The sequence below is a fragment of the Vigna unguiculata genome, chromosome 3, assembly GCF_037176805.1.
Source record: "Vigna unguiculata cultivar grain cowpea cultivar isolate G323 ecotype 2 chromosome 3, ASM3717680v1, whole genome shotgun sequence".
Taxonomy (NCBI): domain Eukaryota; kingdom Viridiplantae; phylum Streptophyta; class Magnoliopsida; order Fabales; family Fabaceae; genus Vigna; species Vigna unguiculata.
The window spans coordinates 9,882,661-9,902,131 of NC_140794.1; the positions used below are offsets into that span (position 1 = coordinate 9,882,661).

Below are 19,471 nucleotides of genomic sequence, written 5' to 3' on the forward strand. Positions count from 1 at the left end.
TCATACTTTAATTAGTGTTTTGATCAACAAACCAACTTTCTCTAATTGATTCTTGAAAATAAACAAAATAAACAAATAATAAACCTCAACTGGTACGTGTCAAATATTCTTATTTTGATTCCATCATTTGATAACAAGCATATCATAAACGTCATTGTCTATATAGGATTTGATGTATATGCTCAATTTCAAATAAAGGAAAGAGAAGAATGTCAAGGGTGGTATCTAGAAGAAGAAAACGTATCAATACTTGAAGTTGAAAGAATGAAGACAGAAGACAAGACAAGATGTGCAACTTAGAAAAAATTATGTCATAATATTTTTTACTAATATATATATAAGGGTATTTTTAAATTAAATTTCAGCGGGTGGGTACGGATACTATGATACCCGTATCCGTCCCGTTAACATGCGAGTATAAAAAATATTCGTACCTACGAGTAGCGGGTATCCATTTTTAATATTCGTTTCCTACCCGTTACGGGTTTTATCCGCGGATACCCGCAGGTACGAATTTGTTTAACATCCATAATTATATGTGACTAAATCTCGTTAGTTTGATTACATCACTAGTAGGGATGTCAACGGGGCAAGTAGGGTACGGGTAGTAGCTCCCCCGTACCCTACCCGCTGGATAAATATTCGCCTCGTACCCGTACCCATATCCATCGGATATCCGTTATACGGGTATCCGTCTATTTTTTTCATATCCGTAGATATCCACGGGTATTTACAAAATTATTTAAAAAATATATATTTAATCAAAAATTCAAATAAAATAAAATAAAATACATCATTGCCATAAATTTTCAATAAAGTTCAAACAAACTCAAGTCATACAAGTCCAAATAATTATAAAAATATATATAAAATGATGCTCAACACAATGAAAATTCTTTAATTAGTGTTTTGATCAACAAGCCCACTTTCTCTGATTGATTCCTGAAAAATAATCAAATAATAAACCTCAACTGCCACATGTCAAGTATTCTTATTTTGATTCCATCATTTGATAATAAGCATACCATAAAATGCAATGTTGATGCACTACCCAACCTCAAACAGAAATTTGAATGTTCAATGGTTCATATTCAAGAGGAAAATGAAAAACTCACTGACCCACACTGGTTATCTTCCTTTTTTTTTTTAAAACGTTCAATTATTTTTGTTGTTGAAAAGGGGAAAAATGGCTGAAAAAGAGGACATTTAGGGTGCAATCTTCTTTGAAACGTTTCTCACCACCACTTATTAGCACCAAAAGTAAATTTACGTTTCTCAAATCTACGCTTGACCTAAATCCCTAAAATAGACATAAATAGCCAAAAGTATAAAATGTAAAAGGCTTTTTCTGTGTTAATGTTGTGGTCTATCATCGAGAAAAAAGTGGAATCAACAACCATATATGAAGATAATAATGCATGTAGTTCTCAATTGAAAGAAGAATATATTAAATTTGACAAAACAAAACACATTCTTCCAAAATTCTTTTTTACTCACGATCTTCAAATAAATGGTGATATAAAGATCCAAAATATTCGTTCATTTAAAAATTCGACAAATTTATTTACAAAGTCTTTGTCAATGAAACTTTGAACAATTAGTTCACAAGATTATACTCAATCATTTTAATAATATAAGTTTACGTGAGGAGAAATGAGAGAAGATGTGATGAATAATATTATATCAAAAAATAAAGAGTGATGTACTTTTTACTTCACTGGATTTTTATCTCAAGTGATTTTTCTTAAGGTTTCAACGAGACTGTTGACTTACTAACAATTAGTCATGATTAATTATTATTAATGTTATTTAAATTATTTGAAGTGGACACACAGGCGCGAGACACAGGCATTATCGCGCTTGTGTGTACACTTTTTTAAATATGAATGATAGTATGTTAATAGGTGATAATAATATAATATTATTAAATTAATATAAAAAAATTTATATTTATTAAAAATAAAGTGAAATGAATAGAAAAATTAATTGTTGATGAATAAAAAAAAGATAAACAATTTTATAAAAAATAGATAAAAGTAAACATTAATTTTAAAAAATTTAATAAATTATATTGTAAAAGATAAAATTAATATTATAAAATATGAACACAAAATAGAAAATCTTCTCTATATATATTATTATATATATATTATTATAGATAACAATTATAACCCTTAGATCGCCTTTTGTATGTATAATAAATAAATAGAGGCTTGGTAATAATATCAAGGAAAATAGTCTTTATTTCTCTTCTCCTACTCTCATTTATTTTATAACAATTAAATATTTTTAAAACATTATTTGGAGCAAAACGGCGTCGCTCAGATCGTGTAACTAATTTACGGCGTTGTTTCGAGGAGAATTAAGGATCTCCTAAAACCCTTCTTCCCTAACGTTTTGGGCACTGCGTTCTGAACGGCTCTGCCTCAACCCCAAGGCTGCTCCACCGTAGTCCACCCTCCACCATAGTCAACCGTCGACCGTCCACCGTAGTCAACCGTCAACCGTCAGTCCCTTTCATCACTTTCGAATTTCATCTGCATTCCTTTTCCGAGTTCTGTTTCATTACTTTCTTCACATTTAGTTGATTTTACTCTGTGACTTTACACCGTTTAACCTAATTTTCTATTTCGATCGTACACGTTGGATATTAAACCCACTTCAAAGCACTTAACATACATCTTCCGAAGAGTTATCGAGGAAGGTGGTTACGATGGTCGATGTGATAGATAGAATTAGCCAGACAAATTATTGACACGTGCTGTTTATATCTACTGTACGAAATACGCTTAAGATTTTGCATACTTTATTTGATTGATTCATTGGTACCCGAGTTTCGGATCAATCTGAATTATGTGCAGTGTGATTTCTTTTTATCTTGGCACAATCCAAACTCAATTTTTTACTTGATGCTCTTCCATAGAACTGGCCAAGAATACCAATGGCTTACCGGCGTTGCCTTTTGATGAGAGGGAGCCTTGTAGATCGGAGGTTCCATCCATCTTTCAGTTATGTTCTTCATAGCGATGAAGGGAGACAGGAAAAGTCTGAGGAAAAATCATCTTCAGCAGGCGTTAGTAATTTTGCCCAGATAAGGTCCTTTGGAAGCTCTCTTAATGGACCACTGGGGTTCTCTGCTCCTTCCCGAGATAAGTTTATTTCTCCATGCACTGGATATGGTTTCTGCCGGTATATGTCGACAGTGAATCAGGGTTCAGATAAGATGGACAGTGACATACTCACTGATGTAGCTGATGTACTCACTGACACTACCATAGACACTATAGCTTCTCAGGCTGCCATTACTAATGAGGTTGCAATTGCTGCCGCCGATTCTTTTTTTCCTGTAATGGGCTTGCAGTACGTGATAGATGCTGTGCATTCCTACACTGGCTTAAACTGGTGAGTCTGTGTGTATATGTATGTATGCATAGACACAAACATAATCCCGAATTCTAATGGAATACCAAAAATAGTCCTGAATTGGTTTCATGCATGTCAAGTTATCATTGATATATTTTTTTCTTTTACCAGGGATTTGGGTTTGAACTTTAGATTATATGTTTAATTATAACTTGCTATAGGCACTGAAGGTACTTAGTTTCCTTTAATATTTCGTAAATTGATATATCAGTTTATTTTATGTCAGTTCAAAATGTAAAGGGAATTTTTAGAGTTTCAGGATTATGCTATTGTTGGCAAGGTTGTTCTTACCCTATTTGTAGTATGTGATGTATAGTCTGGGATTTGATTATCCAGTCGTGTATTCATTCATAATTCATAAATAATATATGTAGTATTTGGTGAAAACTTGACTTTCAAGGGTGATTGTTAATGTCGTTACTTCTTGTTTTAGGTGGGCAGCAATAGTTCTTACAACCCTGTTGATTCGAAGTGCTACAGTTCCACTCTTAATAAATCAACTTAAGGCCACTTCTAAACTTACGGTATATTATGCTTCTCTTAGCTTCATCCTTTTTTCATTCTAAAATAAAGTAATGGCAATGCCTTTTGCTTGTTCCTTCGTCCTTGCCACATCCTGATTGGAGTGGACGCAATTCAAACATTTGGAGTGAGCTGTTTCCCTTAGTTCTCTTTCCCTTTTTGGATTAAGATCTCCTTAACATGGCTTAGAAGATTAATTTTAGCTTCACACTTCTATTCCATCTTTTTTATTCTGTTTTCTGTAAAGGTCCTCAAGCTTTTTATATCAATAATGTACTTTTTATATATTGTAATCTATTTTGTTACATAAGTTACTGTTTCACATATGACAGTTAATGAGGCCCCACTTGGAGGAGATAAAGCAGCAGATGGACGGGATGGTAATCCTCAACTAATTTTCTTATTATACTGATGATATTGCCATGCTATTTTATTGAATATGCTAGTGAGCTAACGGGGCCTCAAATGTTCTGTTTACCGTTTTTTGTAAATTTTAGTTGGTTCATTTATCTTTGGATGCCATTCAATCATTTTAAACATGTTCTCTTACCTCCCGAACTGGGGTGTAATGTGATGGAAAGGATCTTTTTATTTAATTCTAAATTTATTATGTTAGCCCTTTTCTACTTGAACACAACAGAAGCAACCACTACCTAGGTTTTGTACACAATTCCAGTGCAACGTACTCTGTTTCACAGTTTCAGTTGTGACATAAGTTAAAAAATCTAACATATGGCAATCATAATTTATAGAATTTGAGAATTCTTAATACTCAATAATTGCTTTTGCACCTTCTGAAATATAAGAGACCTGTTATTTTAAAGGCATTTTGCCCATTTCTCGTTTATGTTGTTTGCAATGAATTGGCCATCATTATATGTGTCATGACAATTGCACTATTGCAACAACAATTTTCTTTTGGTGTATTTATTGATATTTGATTTTCTTTGAAAGCCAACTCATCTAACGGATTATTTTTTTCACCACATAAGAAGACTTTAATAGGTTTCATATTCATAAGAATTTGATGAAGAGAAGTGGTTGAGAAGAAGAGAAAAATATACTATTGCATATTATATTTGTAAGACAAGGGTAATTTAGTAATAGAAAATGATTAATTTCGCTCCATTCATTATCCAAATAGTAAAATGAAAATTTTGTTCCTTTGCATCATAATGTATCCGAACAATGGAAAGAGATGCTAATTGGAATGCCAATTTTACAAGGCATCCAAAGGTGAAATTTAACGTATGTTTGTCAACATTGACTAATGCTATGACTGTCTTCATCACAACTGCTTCAATCAGTGTTGTTACCTCTGTCAAAACATGTCACTAAAATATTTTCCGATGCCACCAGATATGACATTGTTTGCCTGTACCTGTTGACAAATGGCGTTGCAGTATATGTAAATTTTAACGTCTAAACAAACCATATATTAATCAACTTTCAATCTTAACCCCCATCTGTGGTATTTTGGTGTGATTTTTATGTTTTCAATTTTCTTGCATGTATTCTTGAAACAACTTTCTCTTTGATCACATTAACATCCAATTTTCAGGCTATGGATCCTGCAGCTGTTGCTAAAGGTCAGCAGCAAATGAAGAAGCTATTTAAGGAGTAAGTGGTTTCATAATTTGCTTCTAAAGACTATCTTTGACATTATTTTCGTGTTCTATTCTTTTCTATTCTGCTTCCATTTTTTCTGTAATGGTTGTTCTGTGTTTGGAGCCTTTGACCTCTCTCCCACCTGCACTAGGTTGATCCTTGTGGGTTTATTTTATTCTGTTCTATAACTGCTTATAGTATTTTTTAAACCATCCATTCTTATGTAATTACTACACTTGGTGATATAGTATTATAATGTATTAGTGGATCAATCTTTGTGGTGACTTGTGAACTGAGTTGGCCATACCTGAGATACCAATATCTGCTTTAACTTTCATGAACTGCTTATGTTTCTTCTCTTGTCAACTATTTTCATCTGACGGGAAGTGTTGCAGTTGAAGACAGGTGCTATCTAATATTTAAACATTATTATCCTAAAAAGGTTAAAAGAAATTAAAATAAAATAACTTGTATTATAAATAATGCTAGACTCAACTTATTTTGGGGTTTATTTCCACAGCACTTAACTAAATATTTTAACTATTGAGAGATATGTTTCTTAGAATTCCATTGAAAGTTGTTATTATAGAAAAATGTGAAACTTAGCAAATTTGTTTTTATTGTGTAAATTACATAAATCTTAATTATCAATTGAATTCTTTGTTGTGTTGATGACACACACACATACATATATATATATATATATATATATATATATATATATATATAAGTATAAAGAGAGAGAGGTAGGGAGGGACAGAGAGGGAGGGAGAGAGAGTATCAACTGTGTCCTATATTTTAAACGTTAGCCATGTCTGGTGTCAGTTTTCTGCTTCATATGTTTCGGGTATAAGTCAAATTTCTCAGTTCATGGATCTTTTGCTTGACTAAACATTTTCTTTGGTTTTGATAATTGCAGATATGGTGTGAGCCCTTTTACGCCATTGAAAGGACTCTTTATTCAAGGCCCTATTTTTGTTAGTTTTTTTCTTGCGGTAAGCTGTTCCAATTTGATATTTGACTAAGTTGTAAGAGTGTGAAGAGCTGTTATATTGTTTCTATCCATTCTCACATTTGAGTTTTAAGATAGATAACAAATATGGCTGAAAAAGTGCCATCATTCAAGCATGGTGGAGCTTATTGGTTTACTGATCTCTCAACTCCAGATGCCTTGTACGTTTTTCCAGTTTTGACTGCATTGTCATTCTTAATAACGGTAGAGGTAAGCATTTTCTTTCATAAACTTTCTACTTTTGTAATAATTCTTTCTAGATTGACTTTCATTATTCATGATTACATGCTTTTTGAATTGGCGATACAGTGTTCTCTCATGCATTAATTCCAATTTGGACTAATTGATTTCATTTTGTTCTTTAGTGTAATATGCAAGAAGGGATGGAAGGAAATCCTGTGGCTGGCACCATGAAAAATGTCTCCAGAGGTCTTGCGGTTCTTACGGTTCCTTTCACCATGGGATTTCCAAAGGTAAACTATCCTAGCTTAGTGTTTTTCTGGAAGGAACAACTGTCCTTTGCCACTTGGTTTTGCATTTGAAATAATTGTTGGATGAACTTACAAAGAAACAGTAGTTCTGCCTGAAGTTTTATTATAAAATGTTGCATTCTATCTGCGTATGGAACCATGTTTAAACACCAATTTAAATGGGTTTGGACACTAACTACATTTATTCTTACGTGCATCTGTGTATTTGTGTCTGAGTTCCAAACACACTGTATAGTTTGCTCACTGGCAAGTGTAACTTACTACTATGAAAAGAGGCCTCATTCGCCTCCCTCTTACGGCTAAATCTATCCCTTGGTTCTCACACTCCCTTCCCTTATCCCTGAAGCCATGTGTATAGCAGGTTGTCACATAAGGTGCAATTCCCGCTTGGCCTAATATAACTCTAATCCCCCACTACAGCCTACTTCTTTTGCTAATGTACAACCTTTAGTAATCTTAGTTCATCTACTACGTGTTTTAACGTTTATTTATGTTTACTAGTATTAAATATAGTAAAATTAGGTTTGTGATTAATCTCCCTTGTGTAGAAAATACACATAGGGACTAATTTTTATAATAAAGAAAGTATGGGTTAAGCCCAAAATACATTTGAAGAATAATAACTATAAAAACAGAAAATAAGATAGAGATAAGATATTAATGATATCTTAACACTCTCTCTCAAGCTGGTGCATACAATATGTACCAAGCTTGTTACAAATATAACCAATTCTCGGTCCACGTAAAGATTTAGTGAAAATATCTAATTGATCACTTGAGTTAACAAACTTAGTCTTGATGTCCCCAGATACAATCTTTTCTCGAATGAAATGACAGTCAATCTCAATGTGTTTAGTCCTCTCATGAAAGACAAGATTAGAACTGATATGAAGAGCAGCTTGATTGTCACATATAAGTGTCATAGGATTAACATCTCCAAATTGTAACTCTCTGAGCAATTGCTTAAGCCAAACAAGCTCACAAGTGGCTGAAGCCATGACTCTATATTCTGCTTTTGGACTAGATTTTGCCACAACATTTTGTTTCTTGCTTTTCCAAGAGATCAAGTTACCACCAATGGAGACACAATATTTGGATGTAGGCCTTCTATCAGAAGGAGATCCTACCCAATCAGCATCTGAATAACAAACAACCCTTGTATGGTATCAAAGCCATAGTTAAAGCCTATCCTAGCAATATTTGATATTTGTTCGGCCTATTGTGTCACCTGCTATCGAAAAGTTTATTGTTTGTTGATCATGTTTTTCCACCCGTTATCGGACCACCCATTAATGTTTAATTTCACGCTCAAGATGTATATACCTCGACGTGAGGAGAGTGTGTTGGAAGTCCCACATTAGCTAGAGATAAGGTGATTTAAGAGTATATAAGTGGGTGCAAACCTAACCTTAGAAGCCGGTTTTGTGGGGTTGAGTTAAGCTTAAAGTCCACTTCTTAAAACTAGTTTTAATATGTTAAAAATGGTGTTCCGAATTGTGAAGTATGTAGCTAATTTTAAATCTTGAATTGTAAATAAATCATATCAGATCCATAGACTCAATAAAAAATAGCTTAAAATATATGTAGTGCTCATTTAATAATTTTGAACTACAAATTAACAAAAGCAATTTAACTAGAAGTCTCAAAAACCAAAATCCCAAGTTATAAATTAAAGCCTTTATTTTAGTAGAAAATAAACAGCAATGGAATAGCTATATACAATGCAGAGAACGGATGATACATTTGTGAAACCGTTTTCAGAAAAATGAAAACTGATAGAGTGCTTTTGGTTGCTCCTTCCTTTTTCGTAAACCATATAAACATAATTGACTTTCAATTCTTTTTTTATGAAAATTAGTTAAAAAAACAAAAAGGTAAAATAGCAAATTGCTTATGTTTCATATGGGTAATATGGAATTGCACTGTTTCATCCAAGCTTTTCACAACTTTATGTCACATGTAGTTAATTCATGATCTGGATTGCTGATTTCTTGAATCGAATTAGATTTGAGATTCTAAGATCCCGTTTGGGGTGGTTATGAATTTGAGAACCATTTTACCTTTATTTTCAAAACAGAAAAAAAGCTTTCCTATTTTGAGTTAAGTTTTGAGCAGTCTCTACGTTTACCCTAGCCTTCTATCTGCCTTTGCTGGGTTAACTCTCTTCCTCCTTGTTACCTCTCTATTGTATGATCTCTCCTTGTCTTCCTCTCTCTCTCTCTCTCTCTCTCTCTCTCTTTCCATTCCCCTTTTTCTTCCCCCATTTCTTTGTTCTTCTTTCTGTAGTTGTTTATATGTTTTCTGAAATTGAAAATACATACATGACTAGTTCGGTTGCAGATTTGATTTCATTTCTGTACATAAAAGTTTTATATTCCGCTCTCTCCATTTCTCTCGTCATCCCTCTCTCACTCAGCGTCTCTCTCTATAGTCTATATGTTTTTTGAAATTGAAAGCTTATGCATGATGAGTTGGGTTGCAGATTTGATTTTATTTTTCAGCAAAATGGCTAACCTTGGGGTTTGGTGGGTCTTGAGAGATATTTTGGGTTGGCATTGTTATATTTCTGCAAAAGGTTTATTTTATCGTTAGTCTTAGTCTTAGAAAGTGGATTTTCAAGTTAATCTCAACCAATGTTGTGAAACCTGACGATCCCTTTTTCTTTCTCCATTTCTTTGTTCTTCTCTCTGTAGTTATTTATATGTTTTCTGAAATTGAAAATACATACATGACTAGTTCGCTTGCAGATTTGATATCATTTCTGTACATAAAAGTTTTGTATTCCGCTCTCTCCATTTCTCTCGTCATCTCTCTCTCACTCAGCGTCTCTCTCTATAGTCTATGTTTTTTGAAATTAAAAGCTTATGCATGACGAGTTGGGTTGCAGATTTGATTCTATTTTTCTGCAAAATAGCTAGCCTTGGGGTTTGGTGGGTCTTGAGAGATATTTTGGGTTGGCATTGTTATATTTCTGCAAAAGGTTTATTTTTTCGTTAGTCTAAGTCTTAAAAAGTGGATTTTAAAGGTAATCTCAACCAATGTTGTGAAACATGAGGATCGTAAGAGGATTGAAAAGGGGATAAAGAGTTGAAACTCGAGGATTGTAACTTGACTTGCTATATTCATAAACACATGCATCCATTAAAAATAATATTGATGATAAAAATAACTTATACATAATAATAAGTCTTAAGTAGTAAGATTAAATACATAAAACAACTAAAAATAGGTTCATAAAATGTTCATGCATAAAACAACTAATGAATTCATAAATGTTTAATACGAACAAACTATCCAAAGAAATCCTTCATATTAAACACATGATAATTATCCTCCTCCTCCAAATGATCTTCATTTTAATTAATATCATCTACTCCATGACCTTCATCATTACCAACAATTGGAGGAATCTCCAAATCATCCATAAGTGCAAAAACACCACCTCTACCGACATCTTCATCTTCTCCAACTTCAACTAAGATGTCTTCATATGAAGCATCCAAAACTTGAATTTGCTTTATTCTCCTCCATAGTCCATTCATCATCAAATGCAAAACCATCAATGTTAAAGTCTTTTGTTTTCCTAACATCCTTCTTCTCAAGCTTGAATTAGCCATCACAAGCACATCATTCATGATTGTATGCTGTAAAATTTATTTTTTTGGTGTGGACCTAAATAATTATAGAATTAATTAACACATCATACTAGCCTATCAAAAGTAATTATAAAATCATTTTCATAAATTTAATTTCTTACCCTCTCAAAAGCACTCCAATTACGTTCACAACTAGGGATGTCAACGAGACGGATAGGGTACGGGTAGTAGCTTCCCCGTACCCTACCTGATGGACAAAAACCCCCCCGTACCAATATCTGTTATGCGGGTACCTACATATTTTTTTAATATCCACAGATATCCACGAATATCCGCAAGTATTTACAAAAAGAAAAATTTAATATTTAACAACAACTTCTAATCATAATTTCAAATAAAAATACAATGCATAACATTTATAAATTTCAAACAAAGTGCAAATAACTCATTTAAATAGTGTTGAATGAAAATGTACAAATAAATAGAGATTTGTTAAAACCAATTGATAAAAAATAGCTTATTCAAAATCAATGTATTAATGTTTTAATCATTTTTTTTAATTTTTATTTAAATTAGAATATAGTGGGTACGAGTATCTACAGGTACGGATGCTATGATACTTGTACCACCTCGTTAACATGTGGGTATAAAAAATACTCATATCTGTTACCCGCGGGTATCCATTTTCAAAATCCATTTCCTACCTATTGCAAGTTTTATCCGAGGATACCTGCGGGTAAGGATCTCTTTGATATCCCTATTCACAACCAGATGAACTACATGTCAACTCAATATTCTAATGGCAAATCTTTGTAATTCTTGATGTTCATCACCATATGATTCACACCATTGCAATGGATTTTGGTTTTGAGTGCACAATGAGCTATCAAACTACCAAAAAAAAAATCCAGATTTGCTCTTGAAACTCTCAATTTAAGCATCAATCTTTTTTATCTCATCGATGTCTCCCATCAACTTATCCAAACAATCATACATTTCACGCTTCACCTTATAATCAACTTTAAATTCAGCATCGTAGGGCAACATGGAACTAAGGTAATAGCCGGCAACATGCAATGACCTATGCAATTGGTTTTCGTATCTTTGATCAATGATTTCCCAAAGGGGAGTGTAGCTGAATAAGATAAAAATAAATAAATTAATCTCCAAGCAGAGTTTATAGTTCTAAAAAATAAATTAGAAAATCTAATATAAGTGAAAGGTAATTAGTGCAATAACTTGATTGCTATCACAATCCTCTGCCCCTTTAATTTTGTCTCGTAGAAAAGATCGCAATTGTTTTATCCTGGGCGCTGTGACAGGATGGTGCTTAACACCATAACTAAATTATCAAACAGAAACTGCTCTCTTTCCTTCTTGTCTGGGACTACAAAAATAGTTTCTTGGCTTTCTGTGAGTGTCAATCCTTATTGTTTTAAGTGTGTTTCGATCGCCAAAGATTTTTCTTGTCCTTCTTTCTTATTCTGTACCCGGTGACTTTATTATTATTATTTTATCAAAAAGGCAGGTCATAATTAACATAAAAGTTAGTGTTTGAATTATAGTAGGAAACCTAACAATTGCATTGATTAAGCAGAAGCATTCTATTTGACTCTGGAAACTTAGAAAAATTGCTCTTTTTTTATTCGAAAATAAATGCCTTAAATATTTATAAAATTTAATTTGGAATTTACTTTAAATTGAAGGGTATCTTTGGCAAATCAAAGGTTGGAACCCGTGCCTTGTATATGCTAATAGATGGAGATATTGACTTTCCATATTCTATCCACATGTTTTAGGTTTATACGCTTATTTTGTTTGTAATATCTAAATGGTGTTTTGCTAATTGAGAAAGAAAAGGAGAGATTGCCAGTTTTCTCTTTACAGCTTCATGTTCGCTTTCATTTGTCATTTCATATAGTTTGAATCTGTGCTCCTTTATACTTGTGCAGGCAATATTCTGTTACTGGGTTACGTCAAATTTGTTTTCACTTGTATATGGACTTGGTAAGGTTCTTGACATTTTCATTTGCAATTTTACGTCTTTTTCCAATTTTCACCACTTAAATAGGTAGAAACCTGAATTTCTTGAAATGCATTTGCTTTGGGCCTTCAATCTACCATGCGAATCATGATTGCATTTATGTGGGCTAGAATGTATAGGGTACGTAATTGAAGAATCCATGGGTCCATAATCTTATTATTCTTTTTGAGTGCAGTCTTCTGTCTGTCCATGATGATCCAAAACAATCCAAGATGCACTTGCAAGTTACAGTCTTGCACTCTTAATACTGATTGATCTAATGTTTTAAACATATCAATGAAGTTGATTGCCTCTCTTACAATCATTCGTAGCCTGACTGACTTCCATTTACTTGTTAGTCCCTTCTAGAAAATCTGCTTGATCCCGATCAATATCTTCATACAAAATCACAACTATTCAATAGGGTTATGTTTTGTTCTCTCAATCTTTAGGACTTTTCAGAGTATTTCAATTCTCTGTTTTAGTCATTACTTATTTATTTATTTGCATTTAATTTCACAAGTAGATTTGCATACCATTCTGTGTGCAGTATTTTCTCTAGGTTGTCATAATTATGATCTTTTTTATTGTAATAATAAGATATTTAGTTCCCTTATTATTACCCCCTGAATAATCTACTTGATTCACAATTGTAGGATCAAGAACAAGATTAGTTTATGTAGTAGATAGCATCTTACTTGTGTGTATCGGTACACTTACTGTAAATCATTCAGCTTGGTCTAAATTCTGTTGATGTTATTAGTACCGGAATTAGAGGACTAAAATTTTATTTGATAAGGAGTAAATTTGACAAAAATTTAATCCTATAGTCATGGAACAAGCTGTCAAAACTGTGAGATTTAATGATTAAATTCATGTCATTTTTCTATGATGATGAAATTATTACCTCCGATGGGTGGGTTTGAGCTGTGTTAAAAACAAGAGGACTAAAATTCTCTTAATAAAGGAAAAATTGCAGTAGGTCTATAACACCCAAGTTCGAGGTTGTGTTTCATGTATAAATGAAGTTTCTAATTACTTATGTATCAAAATGGTGTTTTTCCACACCGAACTGTATTATACAAACACAAGCGATCCTTGTTATACACTCTTCTTTTTTTCTTCTTCCTAATCCCTATTTGCTCTTATTTCCAATTTTGCAGCGCTTAAAGTTCCTGGTGTAAAGAAAACATTGGGTATTCCTGAAATACCTGTTACTGCCCCCACCAGTGCTCCTCAATCGCCCTTTTCTATATTTCCCGCTCTAAAACAAGCTACCTCTGCGACAAATGAGTCAAGCCCAGTAGTACCTGATAAACCTTCAAAACATTTAAATACAAAGATATCATCTTCTGCTGTTATTAGTCAAAGGCTTAGAAGTTTAGAGAAACAAGTGAAAGGAAGAAAGAAAAACAAGTGAGTAAAATTTACTGTTTCTAGATTAGGCTATATCGAAATACGGAGCAATTGTGCTCATATTTTTGTTATATTTTATGATCCTGGGATGAGGGGAAATTAGTTCAAACATTGAGTGCTGATAATTTTGCATAGGGATTTGCCTATCATGTAGCCTACCCGCGATTCACGGGTTTCTAAATTCTCGTGTAAACATTGATTGCTAATAAGTTATGTATTTGACAATTGGTATGAGTTAAACGTGTGATTATTTATATTTCGATACTTGACAATTATTTTATTAGACATTATTTTCCTTCATTCATCGAATATGCCGCAGAGAATATTCAAGCTTGACCAAGAAACATGAAGAGTGTTGTGTTGTGAACATATAATAGTATGACAAGAAAATATTTTCCTTAATTTTAACGCGTATTCAATATTTTTGTACCCAGAAAAGTGAATTCAGGTGGGAATGCAAAGAAAATTTTGGATAACTTTGTGCTCAGATGTTTATGTTCAAATTATCAAAGCTGTTGAAATATTCAAATCAAAAAGATGAAAGGTTTAGGATAGAGAAAAAGGACGTGTGAGTGCTCTAAATTATTGAGAATGTGAATTTGGTTTCTATAATTGAATCAAAACAAAAAAAAATTGAAACCAATTTGAAACTTCTTAATAAAAATAAGGATAAAAAAATAATTTAAGCAAGTAACAATAGTCATGGGTACTGTGTATAATTGAGATATGAGTTTAGTTTTGTATTTCTTTTTGCTTTTTGTGCACATTTCAAACTCATTGTTTTCTCTCATTTTCTAATATATGTTTTTCCCCTCCTTCTAAAACACATTGTTATTTACTCTTCTTTTCTCTTGGATTTATTCTCTCAGTGCTTACTTATACTTTGCAAAACATCTTGTTTGTGTTTTAAGTCACTTTTTTACTGCAAATCTAGCTCTGACGGCATAAACATCAACACCAATCTTGAATTAAATTTTTTTAGTAGTTTAATTTATTAAATGAAATGTTACAAAGAAAATAATAATTTTTTTTCATGATTTTACGAGAACTTAAGAAGAATATATTTTTTGTTTGAGATTAAGAAAAATAGCTTGTTTTTATTTTTTAATTTTCTTCCTCAAACAAGCCGTATATAAATATAATATTTTTTTCACCAATTTTCTTATAGTTACTGTATATTATACAACACGTTTTAAATGATTTAAAACATAACTTTATCTTTTTTATCAGCATAAAACTATTTAATTGATATTTGTGGTATATATCTTTTTCAAGGAAAACATGGATAGTTAAGATGATAAGGATTGGAATATACTACGTACATGCACCTGCCCATCACAAATGTCTTGGAGGAAGAAGAACAAACTCATGAAAAATTTATTGTTAGGTTATGTATTTATATTCAAATTTTTAAATCGAATTCGGAAATATAATGATTAAATACATATACCTCTAACATCATTAAAATATTTTTAGTTTACCTTATGATTTGTTTTAAAATTTATGTAACTTAGATTTTTTTATTATTATTTAATATTAAAAACTGTGTATTATTGCTAGTATTGATTTTTTTTTATCATATTTGCTTAATTTTTATTTTATATAAAAGATTATTTAATAAACATTTGAATATATGTATACCTAATATTAAATAAAATTCATTGTTATTTTATATTGTAAAAAATATATATGTTTATTGTGACATTCAATTATTAGATATGTTTCTTTTGTTACGATTTTTATTTTAGTAAAAAATATTTAACATTCGACTATGTACAAATATTGATACAAATATGTTCTTATTAACAAAAAGAAAAATATGATACAAATTTTATATTCGTATAGAGATCTTTTATATATATATATATATATATATATATATATATATATATATATATATATATATAATTTTTTTAATTAGAATGATAAATATTTGTACAAATGTAAGAACTATCTAGTTAGTAATTATTGTTATATTCAATAATATTACATCAAATCTCTAAATTGTTATTATTTTGTAAATTAAAAAAAGTAGAATTCCTATTGTGACATCCCAATTTAATAGAATAATCCTAATAAATAAAGAATCACATAATTATAAATAATTAGAACACGAAACATAAAGTATAAAGAAGTCAGTTATTACAGTTATCCGTAATATACCGAAAGTAGAGTTAAGACACAAAATACGCCATAAACTCAAACTTAAACGTAGAATAGTTTAAACTTGAGATTTGCTCAGAGAACAAGAGAACAACAAAGGCAACAATGTCCCAGAAGATGCTCCATAGAGCAAGGTACAACCCATGTATGACTACACCATAACATCTCCATCATTACGACGACCACCAAGGGTCTCCACATCTGCTCCCACATTGGTGATCATCGCAAAAAGGAAAACCAATCAAGAAACAAACACAACAAGAAATGGTAAGCTAAAGATAAAAATAATTCTCATCATATATATGTAAACCAGAAAATTTTGAACAGGCATTTCGGTAAGTATACAAGGTATGTAATGACAAACAATAAAGACCCTCTAACTCAATTATTCTGATACATATAAAGAGATCGGGTTCACCGGATGCTTGCACTTGTGGTAACCTTTACTTCTCTGCATATCTATTGTCAATGGGTTTCACCCTACCACGCATAAGGTTAGCTCATGATTATCTAGGGCCATTATTCTGCCAAAGACTAGGACCTCCTGCTACTTTCACCACTTGAACCAGTATGCTCTATGTGAGTCTGATCGATTCTTTAGGGTTTTAGGATGCAACCTTGCTTGAATGCTTATCTGATTATATACACTACAATACCACCATGAAATCTTACCAAGAGTCTCATGAAATTACGTCTAGCTCATACCATATCCTTGTTCTCACACCAAGTCCACATGTTATCTCAAAACATCATAATCTCATGCCAATGCACAACCCACCAACCAATTCATAATTCATTTCATACCAAGCACATCAATATCACCTAAAACATACATAGTCATAGGTTCATGCTTTTAGGGGTAATTAAATCAATCCACAAGTGAAATCACAGAGTTTGAAACAAATCTGCCTCATGCTCGCTCAAGCTAAGAGGTCTCGCTCAGGCGACAAGGTCCCCTCGCTTAAGCTAGACTTTCCTCGCCTAAGCGAGAACTCGAACAGAGGGTACAATGAATCACTACGAGTTTCGCCTGAGTGAGTTTTCTTGCTTGGGTGAAAATTCTCGCCTGAACGGCCAAAGGAGAGTTCTCTGCTATTCTCACTTAGGCTAGAGGATTCTCGCCTGGGAGAGAATAGAAGTTTCTCTCCTGCTCCTTCATGCAACATCAACATCCATCCAGAAAATACATACATTATATTATTACACCATCACAATCATCATCCAAGCACTTGAACACGAAAACAGAACCAAAACAAGCAAAATATTTAAAAAAAACGTGCAAAACCCTTGCTTCCCTTACCTCGAAACTGAAAGCTAACTTAAGGAACTCTTAGTGGAGGAGCACCAAGACCTGGAGCAATTTAAGGAGCTGAAACAGAAACATAGGTGGACGAGAATGAGACCAAGACTGAGATTAATGTAAAATCCGAGCTTAGGAACGTAAAACAAAAAGGAACAAAAGGTGGGTATTGACTTATGTGGAAAAAAAATACGCCCAGCTAGCTCAGAGGAAGTTCTCTTAAGAACCCTAGCTCAGCTCCTGCTTCACACTAGGAGGAAGAAGGTGAACTGTTTGTGGAAAAGAAGACAAAATGAAAGTAAGTGGCTAGAAACAAAAAGTGGGTCTTACACCTATAACTCAAAAATTTGGTTTCTTTTAATGTAAGTTTTTTTTCAAATTTATTAAAATATATACATTTTTAAAATAATAATACAAATAAATCATACATAAAAAATAACATGACTTCAAAATAAAGAACTCATACTAATTAAATACGTTTTCAAAAACAATGAAAAAGAAGTCATATTTTGAAATATATACTTTTACCTTTTTTTAGCAAGTCCACTTTATGAAGACAGCTTCACTTTTTTGTTTTATGTTTAGAAGGACATGTATTTATTTATAGTAGCCCCACTTTACAAAGACGTCCTAACTTCTTTGTTTTGTTTTGTTTTTTGTTTTTTGTTTTTTAAATTTTATAGAAGTATTATATGTATAATACGACTTTTCTTTTCTTTTCCATTTTTTATTTTTATGTTTGTTAAATTTTATTTTCATAATTTAATAAATCAATTTTGTTTTAAATTTTACGTAAACTCTTTTTGGAAATATTTTTTAATAATCTAATTAATAAATTAAAATAAAAAATCTATAATTTTTAAAGTTTTTTTTCTTTTTTTAAATTTTTATATAAATATTTTTATTTGAAGTTTTTTTAGCTAATTTGATTTTTAAAATTTATTGGTGATTTTTATTTATGTGTACATATATTTGAAAAATATATGATAAAAATTTAATATTTAATTTTGCATTTATTAATCAAATAATTAAAAGAACTTTTATATAAGAAAGTATATTCATCTAAATTAAAATAAATAAAAAAACAAAATTATGAATCCAAAGCACATCCTACCATTACATTAAAAACAACACAAAAAAGAAAAACAAATGTAATTAAAATTGTAACACCCCATTTAATTAATACCCCAAATTAAAAGAGGCGTCACACAAAATAATATAATAGTGCGGTTCAGGAGTGTAAACATTACTCCCTACAGTCGTTCAAAAGAAAACAGGAGAGAAACTGGGCACACCACGATGCCAATAACAAAGCATAATAAAGTACGACAGTATTTTAAAATAAAGCTCAATGACCAGATAATACATGGGCCATAGCCCTAACAGGAAAGCCCAAAAGCGGAAACCAGCCCAGACGGCTATGCAGCGGAGCCATCATCGCCCTGTTGACCACGAGTATTTCTCGCATATGTTCACATCAATAAATTGATGATCATAGCAAAGAGAGATCCACACCACAAAACATACAACAAACAAAAGGATAAGCTAGAACCAAATAGATTTTTATCATGCAATCAGATACACTTTCCCAGTCAAATATACACACATCATCCAAGCATGTTATGACTTTCAAATCAATACACTAAGACTCGACCCGACTCATCCAGATACATATAATCTAGTCAGATTCAGCGGATGCTTGCACTTGTGGTGGATATCTCTGCTCACCCCCGAGCTAAGTGTTACAAGTGTTACAATGTCTCAATCCCCCCCCCCCCCCCCCCACAAAGTTAGCCCTTAATGAGTTTCAGGCCTCCTACTACTCTCACCACAAGAGTCAGTCCGCTCTAAGGGAGACTAACTGACTCCTTAGAGTGTCAGGATGCAACCTTACCTTGAATCCTTACCAAATTATAT

General features: G+C 32.2%; 1 protein-coding gene and 1 long non-coding RNA gene across 4 annotated transcripts; one reads left to right on the forward strand and one right to left on the reverse strand.

Moving 5' to 3' along the window:
- The first annotated feature begins 2,363 nt into the window (after window positions 1-2,363).
- LOC114179307 (mitochondrial inner membrane protein OXA1-like) lies at window positions 2,364-14,331 on the forward strand. Of its 2 annotated transcripts, none has more exons than XM_028065597.2 (10): window positions 2,364-2,506; window positions 2,924-3,402; window positions 3,857-3,947; window positions 4,278-4,325; window positions 5,507-5,565; window positions 6,473-6,548; window positions 6,644-6,775; window positions 6,931-7,038; window positions 12,605-12,659; window positions 13,839-14,331. In XM_028065597.2, exons 2-10 carry the CDS (start codon window positions 2,942-2,944, stop codon window positions 14,093-14,095), a joined length of 1,287 nt encoding a protein of 428 aa, XP_027921398.1. In that variant the 5' UTR covers window positions 2,364-2,506; window positions 2,924-2,941; the 3' UTR covers window positions 14,096-14,331. The 2 variants fall into 2 exon arrangements, with proteins under 2 accessions (XP_027921398.1, XP_027921399.1); XM_028065598.2 differs by having other exon boundaries at window positions 2,415-2,776.
- Window positions 14,332-16,148: 1,817 nt separating this feature from the next.
- On the reverse strand, window positions 16,149-17,926 carry LOC114179918 (uncharacterized). Of its 2 annotated transcripts, XR_003603547.2 has the most exons (3): window positions 17,729-17,882; window positions 17,555-17,623; window positions 16,149-16,455 (listed from the first exon to the last, which is right to left on the reverse strand). It is a non-coding gene; the product is annotated as an uncharacterized LOC114179918 (long non-coding RNA). The 2 variants fall into 2 exon arrangements; XR_014993712.1 differs by having other exon boundaries at window positions 17,555-17,926.
- Between the last annotated feature and the right edge of the window lie 1,545 nt (window positions 17,927-19,471).